Below are 25,840 nucleotides of genomic sequence, written 5' to 3' on the forward strand. Positions count from 1 at the left end.
TCTCCAAATATCTGCACGTTTACTCTCACCAACTACAGCTCATTGCTCAAATGTCACATTTTTGGTGAGAACATCACTGACAATTAACTTATAAACCCTCTCCTCCTACTTATTTTACTTATGTCTTTGTGTCTCATCTCCTCTTTCCATCAGAATAAAGATGCAGGAAGGCAGAAGTTTGTATCTCTATCCTGCCATATCCCCAGAGCCTGAACAGGGTTTAATACACATAATTAATATCTGCTGAATGAATGAAATGAATGAGATCATATAATCCAGGTAAAACAAGTGGGATCTCATTCAGATGCAATTTAGGAAGAATAATGTTTTATGCTAAAGAATGGTCACTATGGAGGAAAACCGTTTCAAGAATGGACACAGTGAACAGTTACATAGTTATCTGTCATCCACAGAAAGATTATGGTAGCTTTCATAAGCACTGTAGCAAAAGGCAAAACCTGTCAGATACAAAATCTGAAAGGCTACTAATTAACTAAACATATAGGCAGGGGAGAGACAATAGCATGCTTAAAGCCCAGTAGCAACATAGCACATAATATACCTAAGGAACTAAAAGAAAGCCAGTATACTTGCCCTACAGAGAGAAAAAAGGAAAAATATAAAGATGAAGACTAAAAAGCAAATAGCCAGACTGCAAATTCTTGCTGGCAGTGTTAAAGACTAAAGATACCCACACTAAGAGTACGATAAAATGCTCTATAGGAATCAGGTGGCACAACTACATCTGTGATTTTTAAAGATCCCTCTTGACTAGACTGTGGGAGAACAGGTTGGAAGAAGGCAAGAGTGGATGCAAGAAAAACCGTTAAGAAGCCAAAAGAGGAGTATAAGCAGAAGATAGCAGACTGGGAAGGTGATAGTAGAAAAAGAAAGAAGTAGATTATTTGAAAAATATTTAGGAGATAAGAGTTACAGGATTTGATGATGAAATGAATACAGGGAAAGAAGGTAACAAAAATAATTGCCGTTTCTACCTTAAACCACTGAATGCACCTAGAGAAGAAACACCGATATTGAGAGAGACAATCTGCCAGGAGTCCTGAGCAGCCCCACGCACAGGCTGGCAGGGTGTACCAAGGAGGCAGGGCCTTTTTACCCAGGCCACTTCTCAGGGCTGTGTCTGCAGCAAGCAACCCTGAAGGAGGGTGTAGTGTCTCCCCATGGGAAAAAAAGCAGGCTCATTTCTGCTTGCGAGAAAAAACAGTCAACTCTCACAAACTCAAATCTCCTTTCCTGTAGCACAACCCCCGTATGTGTAGGAATCCCAAGATGGGCACTTTGGCAATTAGCACCAAAGATGCAAAACTGCACTGAAGAATTTCAAAGGTAGTGTGATAAAATATCATAAATGTTACATCATATACTCTTTCACAAAGCAATTTCACCTCTAGTAAGCTGTCTTACAAAACATACAAAAAAATTTATTCATGTGCCTGCAAATAGGGATGTAGAAGTGTTAATTACAGCAATATGTGTAAAAGCACAAAGTAGGAAAATAGTGTTCATCAACTGGAAACCAGTTAACTACAGAGCATTTAAATTACAAAATCTTATGTAATCATTACACATCAACTAAAATGCAAAGACCATCTAGACACTTGTAAGTGTAATGCAATCCCACTTATGTTTAAAAATTCTATTGTGTTTATGTTCAAATATTGTCAAAAATTCATAAAAGAAAAACCAGGAATGTTAAACAATGAAAACAGTATCTCTGAAAAGATACTGTGCTTTTTGGTTGGGAGATAAATGGTAAAAGAGGACTTTCATATTTTACTCCTACACTTCTATACTGCTTAATCAGTTTCCAAGAGAATGTTCTCATATTTTTTTTGTCATATTTCTTATGTAAATTAAACAAATAAACAACAAAACTTGTATAAGGTTATACATCCAGATGGTGACAGACTGGCATTTGATTTCAAGTATGTTTTCACTAAGTAAACATTAAAAATTTTCACTACGTACACACTATATGTGACATTGTGATTTATAAGAAATGCGCTGGAGTTCCCACCATGGTGCAATAGCTCGGGATGCTGTGGAGATGCAGGTTTGATCTCTTGCCCAGTGCAGTAGGTTAAAGAATTTGGCGTTGCCTTAGCTGTGGCACCGCAGTTAGCATTCAATCCCTGGCCTAGGAACTTCCATATACTATGAGTGCAGCCTTTAAAAAAAAAAAAAAAAAAAAAATGTGTATTTGGTCTAGTCATTGTTCCACCACACAACTCCTAAAACCTTTGTTACTTTGTTTATGAACCTTAGAAGCATCTTTTGTTATATTTAGATGCGTTACCAGTTTCCAAAACAGCTCCAAAGAAAAAGATGAAATTGATGTCTTTTATTATTCATAACAAGCCCCTTCAATCAAATCTGAGTTAATGAAGTGACTTTTGGAAAGTCCCTAATAATGAAGGCTGGTTGCCAAGGGAACCAACATGGATTATAGGATTAAAACTTTCAATCCCATCCTCTGACCTACAGGAAGAGAAGAGGACAGAGGCTGAGACAATCACCAATGGCTAACGACTTAGTCAGTGGTACCTATGTAATGAAGCCTCCATAAAAACTCAAAAATAACAGGGGTGGCAATCTTCCAGGCTGGTGAACATGTGAAGGTGTTGGGACAGTAGCACACTCAGAGGCGACCCCCTGCCCCTTCCATATACCTCACCCTATGCATCTCTCCTGTCTGGCTGTTCCTGAAATATACCCTTTTATAATGAATCAGTAATCTGTCAAGTAAAATGTTTTCCTGAGTTCTCTGAGTCACTCCAGCAAATTACTCAAACCTGGGGAGTTCACGGGAGCCTCCAACCTATGGCCAGTCAGTGGGGAGCACAACCTGGACTTGAGACTGGATCTGATGGTAGACAACACTCAGCTGATGGTACAGAATGGCTTGATAAGTGGAAACCCACACATCTTACTGTACCTAACAGGAGTGTGAGTAGAGGAGACACAAAGAGAAACGAGTTTTTCTTTACTCGATATATAGTACAGTCTTTTGTATATACTGGTAATTTTTTGGATGGTAGTCTTTCCCGTTAACAGATGCTCCAGGAATAGTGAACAGTCAGTGTGCCTCCCACTCTCTGATCTTGGCAATGCTTCCGCCTAAAGTTCCCTTACTTTGTTTTTGCCTTTAACCCATTCGATTTTCTTTAAAAAAATATTACCATAAAATTCTCTTTTCTCACCCATTCAGATAGTAAGACCAATCCGGGTCAGCCCAGCACAGTGGTGAGCACATAAACGGAGCTCAGAAAATACTGCTGAATCAATGAATGAACTGTCTGACATTCTCTCTTAAATCTTGATAAGTATTTACATACCAGAGAGGCTTGAATCCATTTTAAGGGCTAAAGGAAACTTGAGGCTCACTAGTCCAACTCTCTCATTTTAAAGATGAAAGATTAAATTTAAGAGAAAGGAGAGGAGTTCCCATTGTGGCTCAGTGGTTCACGAATCCGTCTAGGAACCATGAGGTTGCGGGTTCAATCCCTGCCTTGCTCAGTGGGTTAGGATCCAGCGTTGCGGTGAGCTATGGTGTAGGCCAGCAGCTAGAGCCCTGATTAGACCCCTAGCCTGGGAACCTCCATATGCTGCAGGAGCAGCCCTAGAAAAGGCAAAAAGACCAAAAAAAAAAAAAAAAAAAAATTAAGAGAAAGGAGAGGGAAGGACTGTCTCCTAACTCCCAACACATACACTTCTCTGCACACAAACTGGATTATCAAGAGGCCATTTCAGGTACAATAAAAAAAACACCGGAAAGGCAGGGAAACTGGAACCACCACCACCACCACCTGACAGGATTTACAGTGACTAATTCACATTGCCTGATACTCATTCTCCAAATAAACAGAGATTTAACCAACAGGACAACTGGAATATGTTGTATCGGTCCTACTTTTAAAAAAGAGAAAAAAAAAAATATATCTAGATTGTTTTTCTCCTAAGAGGTCACTCCTCATTCAAGCTGAAGAGAACGCTGTGTGAAATTTTTCTTACATTGTGGAATCTAGTGAAAAATTTTAGTGAATCAAGTTCTAAACCGAAGTTACTTTAAGAAGAAAACCAATAGCCACTGATGCATCTTACTCCTAAGGATTAGTAACATCAACTGTGGAAGAAAGAAATGCTTCTTATGATACTAAGGGGTTACAGAAAATTGTCAAGTGTGTTATTCCTATGAAGCTTTCATACTTAAGAGATACAATGTAATTTTAATTTCATTTTTCTAATTGTTTTTGGGAATACATTTCAACATTTCTCATGTCTTAAAATATTAGCAAGAGAAAAGGAAGTTACAAAATATCTTATTTTTGAATTCCTTTTAGATATTCTTTATTCACACAGAACACTATTATCAGTTTAAAATTATTAATACACAAGAGTAATAAATTAAAATCTCAAATCTTCCCTAAAGTTCAAAATCTCATCTGTTTAGTCTTTCACCTCATGTTTCTGAAGTACAAAGTCCTAACTCTAGAAACAGATCTGCCAAGTAAAAGACAGCACTTTAAACAGATAACAAAAAATGAAAGAGTGGCTTTTGAAAAACAATTGGCGTTTATCTTCAGAAATTTCAGAGATATGATCCCTCCCAACCTAAAGAACTCAATCACAACTCACTCCACTCCAAAAAAGCTACCCCTTCCTCCGAGAAATGGAAAAGGGAAGCACTGCACTAAGTTGGTAAATGCTAAACCCAGCTGGAAAAGCAGTTATCAGATAAGAGCAGACCCTCTGACACCCTTTTAATGTCTGAACTGAACACCACCTGCTCTGAAAAGTGCTATTAGGACAGGGTCTTGGAAATAAAAACAGAGTGAGCAACCATTCACACGGAGACTATGTCTAAATTCTACTCGGTTCTCTGCAGTGAACAAGTAGGTTTCAAAACGAAGTTCGTTCTGACATAATCTCAAGTCTAGAGAAAAAGGTCAAAATGAAATGTTATCAGGATTACAAAGACCTAAAGGTTAATCTTCGGAGAGTTCATAAAAACCCGTACTTAATTTTTTTTTAATTTATTATTACGCACAGCTGATTACTAAACATAGCTGATGCCATTCTGAATTAAAACCGAGTCAAATTCTGGTTTTCAGTTCTTATAAAACTTAAAAAATGCAGAATTAGTCATTTTAAAGGAAAATTAAAGCTTTAGTAAGAATAACACAATCAACTAAAAAAGTCTAAATCTAAAAAAACATGATTTCAAACTCAGGAGCACATATTTCGTAACTTATAAAGGAGTAAATAAAGAGAGTATATATTCATGTAATTTATGTATACATAATAATTTCACTAATCACCCAGTAACAGATTTATTCAAGAAGATTGTAATTAGGTATCTTGTCCTAACTAATAAGCAAGAATCACAACAGAAAACATAATTTTAAGTTCTGGATTTTACACAGCACAACAAAGCTAAGACTGGAAAAAGCAAAAACACCACCACTGCTGGAACATAAATCATACTATTAACAGCTACAACAGTTTTTATGTGTGAATGCTTCTAAGCATGATAAATTACCATATTCGTTTCATGAAGAAAAATACTGGTCCTTCCTCTACATAGTAAATTTCTTAATGATGATATTTAAAAGAATTCTATTTTCTGGATTTAAATATTTCTGAGGCCACTACAAAACATCAAGGAATAGAGATGCGCACGTTGCTAAGGAGCTGCTTAGCCAAGTGTTTTTCTTAAAATTTAATAATAAGCTATAGAAAAGGGAGGCAATTAGAAAATGTGATTTAGCTATCATTAATCTACATCAAAGGATTATAATGATGTACATTGTGTGCCTTTCAAATTATTCTCTATTATAGGTTTCACAACAGAAGTTGAGAAATCTCTTTGACAAACTAGTCCCTTATTAAAAATCAAAGGAAAGTACTTTGCTACCATCTGTGCAACATTAACGCCTTCACTAAAGAATGATTATTTTGTAAGTTAAGAAGTATTCAGTTCTATTTAAAACAAAACAACAGCAACACAGCTATTCAAATGCTCATCTTCCTCTATTATAAAAAAGTCATCGCATATATGAAACACTATGTAATTCACTTCAGAAAGACAGCATCTCTCCTGAAAACCGAAAAGAAAATTGGGACCCTATGAAAGCGTAATCAAAGCATTTTTTTTTTATGTCACCAATACCAACATATGCTTCAGAGAAACTGACCAGCACCTGCAAAGTCTGGGGGAAGGGGAAGCAAGAGGAAATAAAAACTTACAAATTTAACTCCACTGGTAGAAAGCAGACTATGTTTTAAAGAATAAGGTAAAATTATCCATAAATGGTTGTCAGAAAAATTTATGACAGACAATCTCTTCTCTTTAAAGTACACTGAACCAGGAAAAATCTGTTCAAGTATTTAGAAGCTCATTTTAGAAAGTATTACTATAAATCAGGCTTCTTTATCTCCTGTATATCATATACTATGTCTATGATTTGACAAGTTCTTCCTAATTACCCACCTTAATTACAGTAATTATATATTTTATAGTAAATGAAAGTAACAAGGTTCATTTGGAAGATAAATTGTGAACTACAGGTTTAAAAGAATAAATAGAGAAAATGTGGGAGATGTCCAACCATCCCACTTAATTCATCATCTTCAACTTCTCACCGCTGAACAGAACCACATGATCTTGGGAGCTAGAACTTAGGGATCACTTACTCTAATACCTTTATTTTACAATGAAGATTATTTTCTAATTTCCTCATTATAATGAGAATCCAGCATTATTTGTCTCCAACTATTAAGTTCCCTCTACCTATTCACCTAGTTTGCCTTTTAACACTTTAGTTTTAGAATAACTTGTATGTAATAAACTAACATAAAGATATTTATGCATGAAATATAATGAGTAGATAAACTGTAAGGAAACAAAGGGATCTACAGAAAGAAAACACCTCAAAAGCCCTTCAAGGCTAGTTTGTTTGGGGGAACCCTGCAAGGAAAAGTTGATGATGATGCAACGTATAGTAAGTAGGGAAAGCTCTGTACCATAGAAATTACAGATCCAGATAAAAATTTATATTTCAATATGTTTGTATGCTAGACTTATGTTATGCTCTCTAAATGTAGCAAAGGAGGATGGTAACACTACAAAACAGATTACCGAAATCAGAATCTAAGAGTTTGTTTTAAAATTGGTTTAATTAAGTTTAGTCTCTAGGAGATGAATTAGTCTTAACACTGCCAATTCTTCTCCAACTCAACAAATAAAACAAATACTCATACTTCCAGCAAAAGCACTGTGTAAATGACAAAACAATAAACAAGAAACGGACGATATGACTACCCTGCATAACCCAAGCCCTCAATTTCCTCACCTACAGAATAAAGATCCTAAAATTCTGATTATATGTTAGCTAAACAATGAAAATACAAATCATCTTAATATAAGGAAAATGTTAAAGCAAGCACAGCTAAAGCCTAGTAATGAGGAATGTAATTATTATTCATTATAATATGGAAAATGAACACAAAATAGTCTTTGGAAAATGAATCACCACAATCCTCTCCCCAAATGCCATTTCTACTCTTTGATGAGAAAGAAAGCATTCCAAAAGGCCTCAGGTCCCATACAAAACTTTGTTCTCAACTCAGTAATTTTTGTAAATTTTTTTTTTCTTTCTCTTTTTAGGGCCACACGTGTGGCATATTGAAGTTCCCAGGCTAGGGGTCAAATCAGGGCTACAGCTGCCAACCTACACCACTGCCACAGCAACACAGGATCTCTGCTCCATCTGCAACCTACACCACAGCTCATGGCAACACCGAATTCTTAACCCACTAAGCGAAGCCAGGGATTGTACCCATACCCTCATAGATATTAGTCAGGTTCCTAACCCACTGAGCCATAATGGAAACTCTTTTAAATATCTTTTTAATGATGAAATATCAAGGCATTTCATATTCCACAGTCCATAAAATATGAAAACCATACTGACAATTCAAATATCACTAACTACAGTAAAATTCTTAAGGGGTCATCTAATTCTTTTTTGCACGTGGTACCCAGTAAGCCTAAATTGACTACAATTAATCCACTGAGGATTATTCTGCTCCCCCATTTATCACCATTAAAACATCACATTACTTGTTTATGGGTTAAACTGTGTCTCTCCCAAAATTCATATTTTGGAGTCCTAATACCATGCCTCAAAATGTGAACTTACTTGGAAACAGGGTCATTGACAATATAATTAGTAAAGATGAGGAAGGTGGGACTCTAATGCAATATGAATGGTGTTCTTACAAAAAAGGGAAATTTGACATAAACGTGCATACAAGAAGACCACCACATGAACATGAAGACTGCCTCTGACAAGTCCAGGAGTGAGGCCTGGAACACATCCTTCCCTCCTAGATCTTGAAATAATTTAATGCACCCACACCTTGATTTGGAACTTCTGGCCTCCAGAACTATGAGACAATAAACTTCCGTTGTTTAAGCCACTCGGTTTATGGTACGTTTTTACAGCAGCCCTAACAAGCTAGCTAATATATTACTATACAGCAACTGAAGAAAAATCAAAACATCATGACACCACAAACAAAGCAGCAACCGAACTTTCAATGCATGGCCAACATTCCTATCAGACCATGCATCTTTAAAAATCTGATGAAAGACACTTCACATAGCATGAGCATTTTTTATATTGTACACTTAACTCAAGAAGCTCATGACTCCTCCCCCACCCCAACACTCAACACTACTAAACGTGCACAGACTTTTTTGTCTTTTTAGGGCCGCATCCATGGCATATGGACGTTCCGGGCTAGGGGCCGAATCAAAGGTGTAGGTGCCTGCCTACACCACAGCCACAGCAACGCCACATCCTTAACCCACTGAGCAAGGTCAGGGATCAAACCTGCATCCTCATGGATACTAGTCGGGTTCATTACCACTGAGCCACAACAGGAACTCCTAAATATATATAGACTCCTGATTAAGAACTCCTGCTTTAATCAATGCTATTGGAGTGGAAAACACAGATGAACTTATACAAAACTGCTCCTCATTGTGCTTTTAAAGACATTTACTTTTTTTTTTTGTCTTTTTTAGGGTCGTACCTGTGGCATATGGAGGTTCCCAGGCTACGGGTATTGAGCTGTAGCCACCAGCCTACACCACAGCCACAGCAACGCAGGATTCGAGCAGCATCTGTGACCTACACCATAGCTCACAGCAACACCAGATCCTTAACCCACTGAGAGAGGCCAGGGATCAAACCCACAACCTCATGGTTCCTAATCGGATTCATTAACCACTGAGCCACAATGGGAACTCCTAAAACACTTTACTTTCTTTTTTTCTTTTTTTTTTTTTTTTTTTTTTTTTTTTTTTGTCTTTTTGCCTTTTTCTAAAGCTGTTCCCGTGGCATATGGAGGTTCCCAGGCTAGGGGTCAAATCAGAGCTGCAGCCGCTGGCCCACGCCAGAGCCACAGCAACACGGGATCTGAGCCACGTCTGTGACCTACACCACAGCTCACGGCAACACCAGATCCTTAACCCACTGAGCAAGGCCAGGGACCAAACCCGCAACCTCATGGTTCCTAGTCAGATTCGTTAACCACTGAGCCACGACAGGAACTCCCACTTTACTTTCTTTCCACAGCAATTAGTTATCAGTAGAAGGCACAATGGAAAGATATATAGTTAATATATAAAGTCTAGCAACAATCTGAAAAAGATTAAGCTCCAATAGACAGAAAAAAAGAATATTAGATTTTTGTTCTTTCAAAAATGTGCACATGTATTTAATTCATGGAAAAATGATACAAAGAATGTTGTATTCTATCTTGTGAAATTACATTTGAGTTTCAGGAAAAATCACCATGATTAGGGACAAAAATCACCTTTCCATATATATGATACAGAAATTATTATAACCATAAAAGTAGGTAGTATAGGTAGTGAAAGTCTTCTGCTCTTGGTACTAACTGCATATGTGACTCAGTTAAGACATTTAACTTCTCTGGACCCTGCTTTCTCATCTAATAAATAAGAGAGTCAGACTTAATTATCTCTAAGGTATCTGTCACCTCTCAAAATGATTCCTAACACTATAAACCTTAAAATCTGAAATACGTTACTCATATTCTACATACTTTATGTGATCATATGAATTTATCAGTTAGTTCTAATTCTAAAAGAGACAGTGATATTTCTCACCTGAAGAATCAGCGTCATGCAGCAAGTTTCGAAGCTTACTACAAAGCTGGATCATGCTGTCCAACTGTCTGTTTATCTTCACATCTTGTATCCAAGCGGGGGTGTAACACACTGGACATCCGGATCCAAAGCAGTCACTTATACAATTACTTTAAAAGGATTAAAAAACATAGATATCAACACATCCAGTAGAATCCAAATTTCAAAAAACAAACAAACAGTTTGAACAGAAGTAAGTGAAGAGAGGCTATTCTAACAATGGTCGATTACAAAATATTAGCTAAAACAGTGTTCTGGAAAGAGCATAACACACACACAGACACACAATCTAAATCTAAAGTTACTTATGTAATTTGTTATGAGGAGACTACACCTGGCCAGACAATAGTCTGCATAATTTTTCCCTGCAGATAAATCTACAGTTTCTAAAGAGTGAGAGTACAGAGGGAGATATAAACAAACATATCCTGTACCTAATGCATGCAAGCCATGCATTTCAACCTTTCCTACCCTAACCTCACACTATGCTTCATGGAATAACTAAAATTACTGCAAAGAGACAAGGAAAGTTTTCTTTTCTTCTGTTTTTATACGTATCTAAAGGCTTTAAAGCAGTTTTTGAGAAAACATCTTTGGTTCTTTCAGACACTTTTATAACCTGTAGACTCAAATTACTTTGGATTATCTGTCCAAGAGTTATAGTCTCATAATTCAAAGGGTTTTCCTAACTTTAGGGGTTATAAACCATTTGTGACTGATGAAGATGGATACAAGTTTTTGTTCATAATCCCCCCTGAAGCCTATTGTGAATTCTGAAATAAGAAAACTATAAACCTACTCCTTCCTTAGCTTCACCAGGGGGGCTGCAGCAGGACTGGGTCATATAGCAGTTATAAATACCACATTTCCAAAAACTACCCCCTTTTCGTGTGACCCACTCATATGCAGACTCAGATGACTCTTAAAACAGGAGCTCCCTCAGAAAAAGGCTGTGGTATTTACAATCCTTGTATTCTCAGATCCCAGCTTGATTCATGTCACAAGTAACTCAATACACGTTGTAAAATGAATTATAAGCCAGTGGCTGAGAGAGGCCTTCCAGATCACTGGGTCAAATTTCTTTAGCAAAGAAAGGAAATTTTTTGAGTTTGCTTATAGTTAAGAACTCTTAACTTGGAACCCCAACATATAAAACAGGTAAACTGACTCCTCAGGAGATTTAAATCATCAAACTTTTTTTTATATATTACTCAATGAATTTATTAAAGTTGTACAATGATATAGCATTTCCATTCCAAACCCCAGCATCCCCCCACACCCTAGCCTCTCTCTTTTGGAAACCCTAAGTTTTCAAAGTCTGTGAGTCAACATCTGTTCTGCAAAGAAGTTCATTCTGTCCTTTTTTCAGATTCCACATGTAAGTGATAGCATTTGAGGTTGGTGTCTCATTGTCTGACTGACTTCACTTAGCATGATAATTTCTAGGTCCATCCATGTTGCTAAAAATGCTGGTATTTCATTCCTTTTAATGGCTGAGTAATATTCCATTGTGTATATGTACCACATTTTCTGCATCCACTCTCTGTCGATGGACATTTAGTTGTTTCCATGTCTTGGCTATTACAAGTAATGCTGCAATGAACATCGGAGTACATGTTGCTTTTCACAGTCATGGTTTTCTCTGGATAGATGCCCAGGGATGGGATTGCAGATCAAATGGTAGTTCTATGTTTAATTTTCTGAGGAATCTCCATCCTGTTTTCCACACTGGTTGCACCAATTGACAATCCCACCAACAGTGTAACAGGGGTCCTTTTTCTCCACATCCTCTCCAGCACTTATTATGTATAGACTTTTTGATGATGGCCATTCTGGCTGGTGTAAAGTGGCACCTCAGAGTGGTTTTGATTTGCATTTCTCTAATAATGAGTGATGTTGAACATCTTTTCATGTGTTTTTTGGCCATCTTTCTGTCTTCTTTGGAGAATTGTCTGTTTAGATCTTCAGGCCATTTTTTTATTAAGTCATCAATTGTTGTACAATACTTATTTGAGGAATACCAGTGAAATATAGTCAAAATCCATTCATCAAAGAACCACCATCTTGGAGTTCCCGTCATGGCTCAGCGGAAACAAACCTGACTAGCATCCATGAGAACACACGTTCAATCCTTGGGCCTACTCAGTGGGTTAAGGATCTGGAGTTGCCATTAACTGTGGTGTAAGTTGCAGACTCGGCTCAGATCCCACGTTGCTGTGGCTGTGGTGTAGGCTGGCGAATGTAGCTCCAATTTAACCCCTAGCCTGAGACCCTCCATATGCTGCAGGTGCCACCATCTCACTCAGATGAGGAAAATGAGATCTAGTTAAGACACTTAACCAGCACCACACTAGTACTCAGATCAATCTATTCAATCTATTTTATATATTCTGTAATACATATGTCTTTTTTTCCTTTTCTTTTTCTTTTCAGGGAATCAGAGCTGCAGCTGCTGGCCTGTGCCACAACCACAGTAACACCAGATCTGAGCCATGTCTGCAACCTATAGCTCGTGGCAATGAAAGATTGTTAACCCACGGAGCGAGGCCAGGGATCAAACCCTCATCCTCGTGGATACTAGTCGGGTTCTTAACCCGATGAGCCACAGTGGAACTCCCTGTAATACATGTCTTAATGCTGTTATCAAATTATTTTGAATACATTAATCCAGAATTCTGGAGATATATGTTGGTTCTCAATAGATCTGCCTAACTCATTGAGCCAACATTTTCCAAATGACCAATGTGTGATGTTATAAAATCACTGAGCCAACATTTTCCAAATGACCAATGTGTGATATTATAAAATCATGTGGACAAAACAGCCATTCAAAGTACAAGATGAACCAGTGAAATTTAATATAACAAACATTCACCGATATAGCTTAGATTCCACACTGTAACAAATCTAAAGAAACTAGCACTTGACAAGTAGTGATAGAGTAGCAATGAAGAATATTCATAATTATTTTAAAAGGCTGTTAAAATACTCTTTTTAACAACTATAGATATGTAAAAGACCAGATTTTCTTCATATGCTTTAATCAGAACAACATTATCAAAACATTTTAAATACGTAGGTGGATATGAGAATCTGCTGGCTACTCACCAAAACAATACAGAGATTTGCAAGAACGTGAAAACAATGCCACTCTATTTTTAATTTGGCTTATAAAATAGTTATTTTCCCTAAAAAGCGTTACTTATGTCACTATGTAACAGATTTATTATTTTTAAATGTAGTCATATTTTTTAAAAAATCTTAGTTTTACATGGTAAATACACACATATATAATAAACAAAAGCCCTTTGGGTTCCTTAATTTTTTAAGAGGATAAAATGGCTGAGACCAAAAGTTTGGGTCTCCCTGCCACATGTCTTAAAGAAAGTTAATGGACTAGTTTTACGGACATGAAAGTATTCTGAAACTACCAGAACATGTCAATAAGATAAAAATCTGTTATCCCTCCAACCTCCCCTCGACTCTAGTGCTTCGGTTGCACTGGGACATATCAAAACCAACTTTTAAAGCTGCATGGGAGTTCCCGTCGTGGCACAGTGGTTAACGAATCCGACTAGGAACCATGAGGTTGCGGGTTCAATCCCTGCTCTTGCTCAGTGGGTTAACGATCCGGCGTTGCCGTGAGCTGTGGTGTAGGTTGCAGACGCGGCTGCGATCCAGTGTTGCTGTGGCTCTGGCATAGGCCGGTGGCTGCAGCTCCGATTTGACCCCTAGCCTGGGAACCTCCATATGCGCGGGAGCGGCCCAAGCAATAGAAAAAAGACAAAAAAAAAAAAAGCTGAATGGTATTTACTGCATTTCTCAGCAGCTTTACATAGCTACAAATCTGCAAAGAATACAAACAGCTGCCCTAATTCTTGGCATCATATAATAAAAACAAACCGGGAGTACACTGAAGGCACAGACGACCATTTTCTCTTTTAAATGTTCTCATCCCTGTCTTAATCTTTCATTAGCCATTTTAAGTCACAGACCCTTTTAGAATCCAATTAAAAGGTATGGAACACACACACACATGCTTTGCATACAATTTCATGGAATCTGTTATGCACCAGGAGATTTCTCACTAGTCTATTATATACAGTGAGTACATCCCCTGAAACAAAATAAATCTGCATGCCACAGATGGAGACAGGAAATGGACAAAATTTTAAAGAGATAATGGGAGACTTTGGAGGAGGTAGTATTTGAGCTGAAATGCAACTAATGGAAAGGTAGCCTCACAAAAATTTAGCAGAAGTACATACAGATGGAAGAAAGAGTAAGTGCAAAAGTCCTGGGGCAGGAGTGAGTTTGATGTGTTTAATGAACTAAGTCTGAGAGAATTGGATAGTGGCTTAGACCAAAGTATAAACAGTAGCACACAGAGAAAAAAGTGGGAAAATTCAAGATTTAGGGTACACTTTGAGGTGAAACTGACAAAGCTTAAGGATGGGGAAGAAGCAAAATGGCAATCAGGTATGACTAGCAGCTTTTGCTTTGAGTAAATTCGCTATCATTTATTCCGATAGCACCATTTATTGCTGTGAAGGTTATCAAGGAAAGAACTGGGCAAAGGCGAAGATGATCAACAGATCTGCTCTGAGCATATCAAGTCTGAAACCGCATTTCATCATTCACATGGAGGTATCAGGTTGGCAATAGATACTATTTCCTACCCCATCCTCCTGCTGGATGTGCCCTATGTAACAGATCTGTGTTTCTAGAAACAAATTGGGACCCCCAACAGTAACTACCTCCCACACATCCCTAACCCACTGAAGTCACACAGTAAACTATTTTCATATGTGTTTAAACTTCATATTGCAGTACGCTCATGCAAGGTAATCACATAGTCATAATTTGAAATAATTAAAAGACTGATTCAAAGAAGGATATATTAACTCTGTCTCACAGACAATTAAACTAAAACATTCACTCCTTTAATTGATTTCTCCTGAGTAAGAAATAAGATGATGAAAATCTAATATTCTAACCTCTAAGCCAGGGCTTTGATGGATACAATTTCAAATAACTGTTATGGCTTGAATTGTGTCCCTCCAAAAGATGCTTAAGTCTTAAACCCCAGGACCTGTGAATGCGACCTTATCTGGAAATAAGGTCTTCATAGATGACCACATTAAGATGAGATCATCAGGAGTTCCTGCTGTGGCTCAGTAGGTTAAAGACCTGGAATCGTCTCTGAGGATGCAGGTTCGATCCCTGGCCTTGCTCAGTGGGTTAAGGATCTGGCACAGCTGCAGCTGTAGCTCTGATTCGACCCCTGGCCCAGGAACTTCCATATGTCACAGGAGCAACTGTAAAAAGAAAAAAAGATGAGATCATCAGAGTAGGCCCTAATTCAATTTAATTGATAGTTGTATTAAAATAAAGAAATCTGGACACAGAGACAAACACACACATAAGGGAGAATGCCATGTGAACATGAAGGCTAAGATCAGAGTGATACATCTCCAAGCCAAGAAAAGCCGAAGATTTCCAGGAACCAAAGATTCTCCACCTCAAAGGTAGGAGAGAGGCCCAGGACAGATTTTCCCTCACAGCCCTCAGAAGGAACCAAACCTACTGACACCTCACTCTCAGCCTCCAGAACTGTGAGCATGTAAATGTCTGTTGCTCTGAGCCACCCAGCTTTGATACTTTGTTATGTCAGTCCTAGGAAAGTAATATAATAACAATAAGAATCAAACTTTCACAATTTGGAAAGTCTAGATACAAAAAAATAAGAATAAATAAGACATTTGAATTATGTAAGAGGTATTAATTTTTTTCCCCTAGCTTAGCAAAGCTACTTACTAAGTTTTCCATCTTTCAACAAATCATCCTCTTTGAGCTTTGAGTTTTCTGATTTGTAAATGAAGACAGTTAAAAAGATTAAAATGAGACAATGTACAGTGAGTTACCCTGCAGTCTATTAGTTAAACAACATAAGGTAATACTGGTATCAATATGATTACATGACTTATCTAGTAAAAATATAGTTGCACTATATATATGCGTGTGTGTGTGTGTGTGTATATCTATCATAAGCCATAATTACTTACCTACAGAAGATGTGCTCACATCCTCCTAAACACACAGGCTCCCTCAGAATATCAGTGCTGTTTGAAAAAAGGAAAACAATGAAAAATTAGGGCTTTTTTAATAAACATTTTTTACACAACAAATCCAAGGCCCAACACTACCATTTTTCTTTCTCAAAATAGAAGATACTAAGGGTGTATTCTTGAGGAGTTCCCTGGTGGGCTAGCAGTGGAGGAGTCAGTGCTGTCACTGCAGTGGCCTGGATTTGATCCCTTGTCTGGGAACTTGCGTGTGCTGTAGGGGGGAAGAAAAAGAAAAAAGGACGTATTTTTGAAAGACTGTTACTCACTGATTAAATATTGTATCATCACACATCTGCTGAATTCAAATAATAACTACTAAACCAGTGCAAATGATAACACTTTTTATATTGTATATACTGTGAAATCATAGAAAGAAGCAACTTAGTTCCGTCTCTCTGAACCTCTTACAAGTAAAACCGACCACTGGCTGCTGCTTTCAACCAAAGATTCAAAGGGGAGACCATAAATCTCAAAATGTGACTAACGCGTAGAATGACTATATAGTGCAGTGTCTAAATCAGAACATTTCTGAGAATGAAAGAGAGTGATAACTGGATAGGACAGTAGGTATAAACCAGGACTGCTCCAGAAAAATAGGACATCTGGTCACCTTGACTATGCGAATCTACGGTTTTCAATTTAAAAAAAAAAAAAAAAAAAATCAGTCTCCTGTTGTTGTTAAGTAGCCATCCATTTTTGACAGATGTCTTATCAAAATACATTCATTCAGTTTATAGAAAGTTGATTGGTTTATTCTTTAAAGCAACTGCAAATAGCTACCATCAGGTTGGCATTCTACAGACAATTACATATTCCCAGCACTGCCTATCAAAAAGCACCTGCTGTCAAACATATTCCAATAAAATTTTTAAAAAATTAAAAATTAAAAAAGCACCTGCCTTTTTTTAATCCTAAGAAGGTAATGGTACTTAACTAATAAACACAAATCAAGTCATTATAACTAGAGGGTGTAATGAGGCAAGAGCAAACAGGAAAAGAAAAGAGCAAACAGAAACAGTAAAAAAAAAAAAAAAAAAAAAAAAAAAAGAATTATTTTTGTGCTTGGTTTATTATACTAACCCCAGGTCCTTTAGGTATTTACACCACTATTATCCAATTACCTCTGTACACATACCACATGTCAATAAAAATAGTCTTCCACATTTCTCACAAGATCAAAAGTATCACACTGCATCATTTAATAGATATGAACGTTAAAGTGAAATTGAGCTTTCAAAAGAGTGCTAAAAACAGAGCACATCAACAATATTATTCTCAAGATATTGAAAATGGTGATCACTGACATTATACAACCCATCACTTTTTAAAAACTCACGATATCTTATTTTTCTACCACCCTACATAGAACATGGTCATAGGAGTTTCCATTGCGGCTTAGCAGAAATGAATCGGACTAGTATCCATGAGGACACAGGTTCAATCCCTGGCCTCCCTCAGTGGGTTTAGGAACCAGCATTGCTGTGAGCTGTGGTGTAGGTGGCAGATGTGGCTTGGATCCTGTGATGCTGTGGCTCTGGCATAGGCCAGCAGCTGCAGCTCCAATTAGACCCTAGCCTGGGAACCTCCATATGCTGCAGGTGCAACCCTAAAAAGACAAAAAAAAGAAAGAAAGAAAAAAGAATATGGTGATAAAAATATGACTTGTAGGAGTTCTCTTGCAGTGCAGCGGGTTTAAGGATCCGGTGTTGTCACTGCAGTGGCTCAGCTTTAATCTCTGGCCAGGGAACTTCTGCATGCCATAGGTGCAGCCAAAATACACATACACATACACACACACACGACTTGTAATGTGCCAACCACTTCTATGATCCTGGCAATGAAGATCTCTGCTACAATGCTCATGGTGGTCCTGTAATTTTTGTTCATTATTTGACCCATCAAACCTAACCTCCAATCTCCAAATTGTGCTGGATTCTACTTTATTATGAGCTCTGCCTCTGCAATCTCAAAAGCAGTATTATCTCCTCCTATCATAATATCCCCCTTCTTTTTTATCCCAACACCCTGACCAAACCTCCAAGCTAACTAGTTCAGAGTCTTCCTCACCACCGCCCTAATTCTGCTGACCTCTTAAGACACTCAAGGGCCCCACAGCCTACTCCTTCTGTGCCTGCTCTCAGGCTAAGAATAGCCATTATAAAAAGACAGAGAGATAAACAAACTGTCTCTATAAACTCACTTGGTAGTTTCCTCACCTTTGTATCTCCACCAAAGTGATATATTAGATGTTCTGTGAGTAAACAAAGCAAGGAGTAGATAATCACCAAGCTCAAAATCCCACTAACCGTACTGAAGCCAAACAGTGTGAGCTTTTAACCACTAGACTCATTCCTACCTCCTCACCGTGATCTTCCCCCTCCCTCCAGGCTCAGAGGGAAAGATCTCCATCAGTCATTCTTCCTTCTTAAAATGTGCTGCGAAATTTGTCCTTAGATTACTATAGCCATCCTTCCTCTTCCACCTGCATCTAAACATGCACAGGTAACCTCTCCTGCAACCTAAAAACAACCACTTTAGATCCTGAATCCACGCCACCTTCTGCCCCAGCCTGTCCCTTTCTTGCAGATAAAAGTTCTTAAGTAATGCTCTGCACCAGCAAACTCCATCTCCTTACCTTTCCAGCTTTAACTCCCACCACTGCGCTTACACTGTGCACCAAAGCCATTTTTTTCGTCCTCCTTCTTCCTCACCTCTCTGTGAAATAACACCAACCTCACCCTCTTTCCTAAAACTTTTCCTTCCACTGAGTTTTAGTTTTCTTATAGCATGTTTACATTTGCCTATTTCAGTGCTTCCTTAGCTGCTGCTTTTCCTATCTCTCGGTATACGCTTACCCCCAGGGTGCAGTCCACAGCCTCTGGTTTTCTCTGCGAATACCTGACTCGATGCCTTGATTCTGCTTCTAAACTTAAATTTCCTTCTCAAGATGGCTCTGAACGCTTTATCTAGAAGTCCTTATCCTTCACCCAGCAACAAGATGCTGCAGTGTACTTAGCAATGAATCTAGTATCTATGACTAATTGATCAGTTATACTAATTATTCTAATTACTAACCTAGAAAATATTTTGTATTGCTGTTAATAGATGAGAAAAGACACTGGGAGGGTGAATGAAAATTAGGTGCATGTGTGTGTGTGCTGGGGGTAGGAGCAGGAAGAGAAGTGTTAGAGCCAAAGCTGGAAGAGGGTGGTGCCAAGTTCAAAATAACTTTAATGCAAAAGCTCAAAGAACAGATACACTTACACAGAGGGTGGCACTGACCTCTGTCAAAACCAGACTTTCTGACAACTAGAGCTTAGCTAGAAGACACTTTGGAATAAAAGAATTCTTATTACAACCAGACAATATCTATCACAATTTTAAAGATACCAAACTTTAACTCAACTAATTCTACTGCCAGGAATTTATTCTTCAGATAATCTCAGACGCATGCTTGCAAAATTGAAATGTCAAAAGACTAAAGATATCTATGTAGCAAAGATACCAAAAGCTTCCAGAGATTAAGAAATAATAAAATGTCAGTTATATATATAATTTTTTTAAGGATTCAGAAGAGCATAAGACCTGGCAAGGGGTGACAAGGGATGTTGGGTCTTCATAGTAATGACTGAAAATTGTTTTGTACTTTGAATTCTTTATCCAGGCCTCTTCCTTAGTAGAAAGTCAATAGATAGCTGGTAATAAGAAAATCCATCTTGGAGTTCCCACTGTGGTGCAACAGCATCAGCAGCACAGTGGGTTAAGGATCCAGCGTTGCTGCAGCTGCAGCTTCCATCATAGCTGCAGCTCAGATCTGATCCCTGGCCTGGGAACTCCATGCTGCAGGGAGGAAAGGAGGGGAGGGGAGGAAAGGAAACCCATTTCTCAGAGTAGGAAGATAAAAGAAGTTAACAAATAATGTCTAGAATGGGGAAAGAAAAAAAAAAAGGCAAGAACTAGTAACAGAAACACATGTGGCAATGTGGAAGTTCTAGAATTAAAACAGATGAAAAGAGGTTGTATCTGGAGTATAGAACTCAAGGGTGATGAGGCATGTGGCAAAAATGTTTTCATTATACTTTTGGCCTATTAACGCTGTCAACTATGTTCACGTATAATTCCAATAAAAAATCTTAAATGTAATGGTACATGGACAGGGTATTCACTCCAGTACAGGTCTTGTGTTTATTATAGTACAAGACTGGAAACAATCTAAATGTTTACCTAGGAAATGAACCTCTTAAAGGATACACAAGAAACTGATCATGGTGTGTTCTTGAAGAAGATTCAGACCTGTCATTCATTTAACAAATATTTAATGACCATACCGTGTCCTTTGGCATATGCATGGATTACTTTTCAATATTAAAAAGTTCTTCACAATCTGCAAGCGAGGCAAACTTTGCCCTCACTGCTCCTCAACAAAAACGGCTCTTCAAGTTCCCACATGGCTCAGTGGGTTAAGGATTCAGTATTGTCACTGCAGAGGCTCAGGTCACTGCTATGGTGTGGGTTCAATCTCTGGAAACTTCCAGGTGCCCAGGGTACAGGCAAAAAAAAAAAAAAAAAAAACCCTGCTCTTATCAGTGTCTGTGATGTTTTTCAAACACCTTGTGTCCAATTCCAAGCCCACAAATGCTCAGACTATCCCCAGCCTAGAATACACTTCCTCCTCCCCAAAAACTACATCAAGCCTACACATCTTCCAATTACTGCCCAGGATGACATAATAAAATGACACTAAACAAAGAAGCACAGAAATTCCTAGAATTTGGTTTCCATGCCACCACTTAGGCAAAACCTGTACCCAGACATATACAGGACACAAAGTTGACTGTGTTATACTCTTTCCTTAGGAGCTTATAATCTAGATGGGTAATTTTGTGGTTAAAATATGGCTTAAGTACAAAATGCTCTACAAGTTCCACAGGTAGCATTCAGCTGAGGCTCTGGAAATCAATGTTGAAAACTAAATATTCTGAATTTTATCTGCCTGATTTCTTTTCTTTTTTCTTTTTTTTTTTCAAGTCTCCAAATAGACTGTTGTCCTACAGACAAGAGATCTTACTTTCATTTTTCTCTGAACTCCCCAACACACCATTACCTACCTAGCATGGTGCTATATATGAACAGCAGGCTCTCAATAAATCTTTGTGAGTGAACCAAGTGGAAGACTACAAACAAAAATGCATTTATATTAACAATTCTATTTTATCCTTTCCCTATTTTTTGTTTGATATACATTTATATTAGAAGGAAGAAAATCCAGAAGCATAAGACGACATTTGCACGGTAACAGGATTTCTATACCTTGAAAATTCAACTACTTTACTCTTTCCCTTCTACAGTCATATTCTGTTACTTTACATGCAGTTCACCTGAAAAGGTCGGTGCCGTCAGAGGAAGAACTAAGTAGGAAAAACAAACTTTTTTTTTTCTTTTCAGAAAAAGCTCCTATTGATATAAAATTTTCTTTACAGAGAAGGAAATAAAATTTAGTTAAGATTACACCATATTGAAGCAGACCAATTTCTTAAATGAATGGCTCCCTAAGCTTCCATGAGGTATCAACTGCTATTTACTATCAGGCAAGATAGCTACTACAGTGCTCTTACATTTTAGAAAATCCCCAAGCTATTTTTAAGTGTGGACCAATGCATTTAACATCAAAATTCAGAGCCTCCTGAAGCCAATTAAACAATTTGTCTTACCTACCTTGAGAATAAACAAAACTGTTAACAAGGGGTATGAATGACATGAAAGCATCTTATTTTATATAGTTTTTTTGCATGCCAGATTCAAGTAAATCACATGAGAAAAATAAGAATTCATGTCCAATTTTCAGTGTCAATAAAGACAGTATAAACCAATGTGTCACATATACCAAAAGTCAAAGGGGCAGCAGAATTCTAGTAATGACTAATTATATTAGAATGTCTATTATGAGCCAGAAAAGCCACCAAGAATATGTATACCCAACTCAAAGAGTTTTTTTTTTTAATTCTATCTTCTATTCCCTTCCCCCCAAAGCAAAACAGTATCTAAGTAACTGCTGATATTTCTGTCCTTAAAGCATAACCTCCTCTACCTGACGTTCAAACGCTGAGTTTCAAGGCTCAGACATGAGAGTTCGCCTTTATATCCTCTTCCTTGGCTCAATTCCGGAAGTATGCCTTCAATTACCATCTGTATGTAGATGACCTTCAAATCTGCACTCGCAGCCCGAACCCCAAACCTGTACAACAGCAGCGTCACCTATATGGCCATCTCCTAGGCAAGGGAGGACAGTACAAAAGGATGCTCCATGTGTGTGGAAAGTTTCTCTAGCCGTTACAAGCCCTATACAAGACCAGCTATGCTGTAGCCTGTAACAGGAATGTGCATGTCGTGGTTCTAGCTCTAAACCCCAGGACGAAAGACCTGCACCTTCTACCCACTGTTTCCTATCTATAATTATTTCCAAGAACCTATGGAAAATTCTTCTTTATGAAATGTGTAGCCTAACTGAAGGAGACAGGTGTCAAAGAATAAAAATACTACAAAAGTAAATAAAATTCCACAATTTGGAGGGACATATGAAACATGGACACCAATAACTTGTGCCCTCTTCTGTGTGTATGTCAAATTTCACTAAAAGTTTTAAACAATAATTTGCAACCAATAACACTAATAATTCTGGAATCTGGGAACATCCATTTTCTTCATTTTACAGATGAGGACACCGACCGGAGTTCCAGGAAAGTTAAACAAAAGACTCCCCTTAGGAAGGAACTATGTGAAACACATGAAATGCGTTGAGCTTTTAATCACTAGGATCTAAACAGGTCTTAACTCTGCCCATCTGACTCACTCCCCCTCTTTATTCCACATGCTTTCTAGCATCTGTTTATTTGCCGTAATTCTCCACCTGGCTCCATCTATCTATAAAAATCTACCCAAGCCGCAAATACAAAGTCCAGGAAGCTTTCCTCCACTGCCTTCACCCAAGTACCCTTCTCTGCATCCCCTTGGCTTTCATCATAATTTACCCTGAACTGTGTGTATACTTGATCCCTCACAGTTAAGCACAGGCTCCTTTTGGGCAGAAAGTCCCCGCGGCACCACCATTTAGGCAGTGCCTCAGTGATTGCTTGTTGTGCTAATGAAGAAGCGGCAGCAGAGCAAACTCTAGGGAATAATCATCCCATCAAAGGCTCAATGGCCTAGAAGAATGCCTCTGAACAATCCAAACTAAAGAAGAAAGACAAAAGCTGAAAGCTGGAGTCAGGAAATCTATCCTTTATTTTACAAGCATTCATAAAACACTTGGAACATAAGAGATACTGCTCTGAGTACCTTATAAATTTAACTCGTTTAATTTAAACAAAGCTATCAAGTAGAAACTACTAATAACGCTTTTGTCAGATGAAGAAAAGGAAGCGTACAAAAATGAAATAATTTGTCCAAAATCCCTGGGCCAAGATTTGAAGCCAGGGTCCAAAATCCATTCTCTTAACCACTAAGCTATACGGCCTCAAAATATAAGCGAAAACAATACAAATTATCTTTACTAGAACAAGGGGTAATTTAGAAAACTATCACCTATCTTTAAAAAAATCACAAAATTACTTTTTAATTTTTACCTAAAGATGATTAAAAAGTCAATAGAACAAGGACCTACTGTACAGCACAGAGAACTATATTCAATGTCCTATAATAAACCAAATGGAAAGGAATATGAAAGAGTATGAATACATGGATAATTCAATAACTTTCCCGAACACCAGAAACTAACTTAAGACTGTAAGTCAAACTATACTTCAATTAAGTCATTAGAACTCTGAACCACAACTGCAGTAAAAGCCAAAGCCCCCACCCCCAAAATATATTAAGAGGTACTTCATTATCTTAATTCACAAAATAGCGTCATAAGACACCCGAGCTTTTAATTCCAGCTCCTACTTCCTGCTTCCTTTAGAAACACATTATTCGCAGGCTTTCTGTAAGCCTCTCAAAAGATATGGTCTTCCTGTCTCATTTTTCCAAATCTTTAAATAGCTTCTATCTTGTTGGGAGGCTTGGACCTAAAACGAATGTCACATCTGCCCTGTGGAACAATTTCATCAGCTTCACCTTGGAGTCACACTTATGTTAAAGGTCAAGAAAGGATGTCCTTAATGGAGCCAATCCACCCTCACCCACAAGTGATGCTTGCTGCAAAACAAATCCAATGTGCTACACAGGACAGGTGACAGCTGGGAGCACAAGATGAATGACAGATGCAAGCTGAATGTGAGGGTAATTGGGGTAATCGCTAGCCCACTGGGTAAAACTTTGGAGCTCTGGAAAAAGGACATACTGACACACAATTTCAAATAATATAATGTTTCTCTAAATGATGGGTAGCAACATTCAAAGCAGACCATCGAGCAATGATGTCAGGCAGCTATTAGGCAAAGCACAGGCAGAAAGAACAGGGTTTTTCCCCCATGGGTAAAAATCAACTAGTCAAGCTTTACTCACTACAGACAATGGCAAATATACAGTGGCAGGGAGAGGAACATTAATCGTTTCTAAATACTAAACCCCATGTGATGTAAAATGTTACACCAAAAAAAGGGTTTTTAACCTTAAGACATTGTACCTGTTAAAACAGTTGGGCAAACTACTGACTATGCACCAAATCAAGCCAGTTGACTGTTTTTGTATATCCCTTGAGCCAAGAATTATTTTTACATTTTAAGGGTTGTTTTAAAAAAAAAACAAAAAAAAAACAAAAAACAAGGACACCGTTTGCAAGCAGCAAAGCTTAAAATATTTACCATTCAACCCTTAAGAAAAAAAGTTTGCAGAGCCCTATGTTAAAATGTGCAACCAAAGAAACAGCTGAGATTTAATCAGTGGTTAACATACTCATTAAAGAAAAAAAAAAAAATCACTGGAGTTCAACATCATTAACCAGCCAACAGGATGAGGTGTATGAAAAGTCTGAACCTAGTTACTGATGCCTACTTTCAGTTCTTTGGCTCTTATTGTCTGCTCACTTCAGTAGAAAACTGGAAAAATACTGGTAAGCGATAAAAGTTAAACTGGATTTATTAGATTTCCAGACAACCTAGATTATTTCTATAGATTATCTCTTTTGTCTCCCCCAAACCATTCAGCAAGCAGATTTCCATTTTTGTATTTTTATAAGACCCCTGTAATTAATCATTTATTCTAGGACAATCACTACACTGAACACTTTACATGTATGATTTCATTTAGTTTCTTCTCTCCCACTGAATGTTAGTTTCAAAAGGGCTGACATTTTTTATCTGCTTTGTTTACTAATGAATCTCCAATGCCTAGAATAGGGATTCAATAATTTTTTTTAATTATTAATGAAACTTCACAGGAGGATGAACTGAGCACTATTATCACTCAGATAAGGAAACTGAGGCACAGATAGGATGAATGACTGGGTCCATTC

General features: G+C 37.8%; 1 protein-coding gene across 1 annotated transcript in view; it reads right to left on the reverse strand.

The window, feature by feature from the left end:
- The window catches only part of BARD1 (BRCA1 associated RING domain 1), an 86,407-nt gene that overhangs the window by 58,872 nt on the left and 1,695 nt on the right, over positions 1 to 25,840 (reverse strand). The window contains exons 2-3 of the mRNA XM_021075146.1: positions 16,327 to 16,383; positions 10,223 to 10,371 (exon numbers count right to left, since the gene is read on the reverse strand). Coding sequence (XP_020930805.1) covers positions 10,223 to 10,371; positions 16,327 to 16,383 — 206 coding nt within the window. The remainder of the gene's footprint in view (positions 1 to 10,222; positions 10,372 to 16,326; positions 16,384 to 25,840) is intronic.

The sequence above is a fragment of the Sus scrofa genome, chromosome 15, assembly GCF_000003025.6.
Source record: "Sus scrofa isolate TJ Tabasco breed Duroc chromosome 15, Sscrofa11.1, whole genome shotgun sequence".
In the NCBI taxonomy this organism is placed as follows: Eukaryota; Metazoa; Chordata; class Mammalia; order Artiodactyla; family Suidae; genus Sus; species Sus scrofa.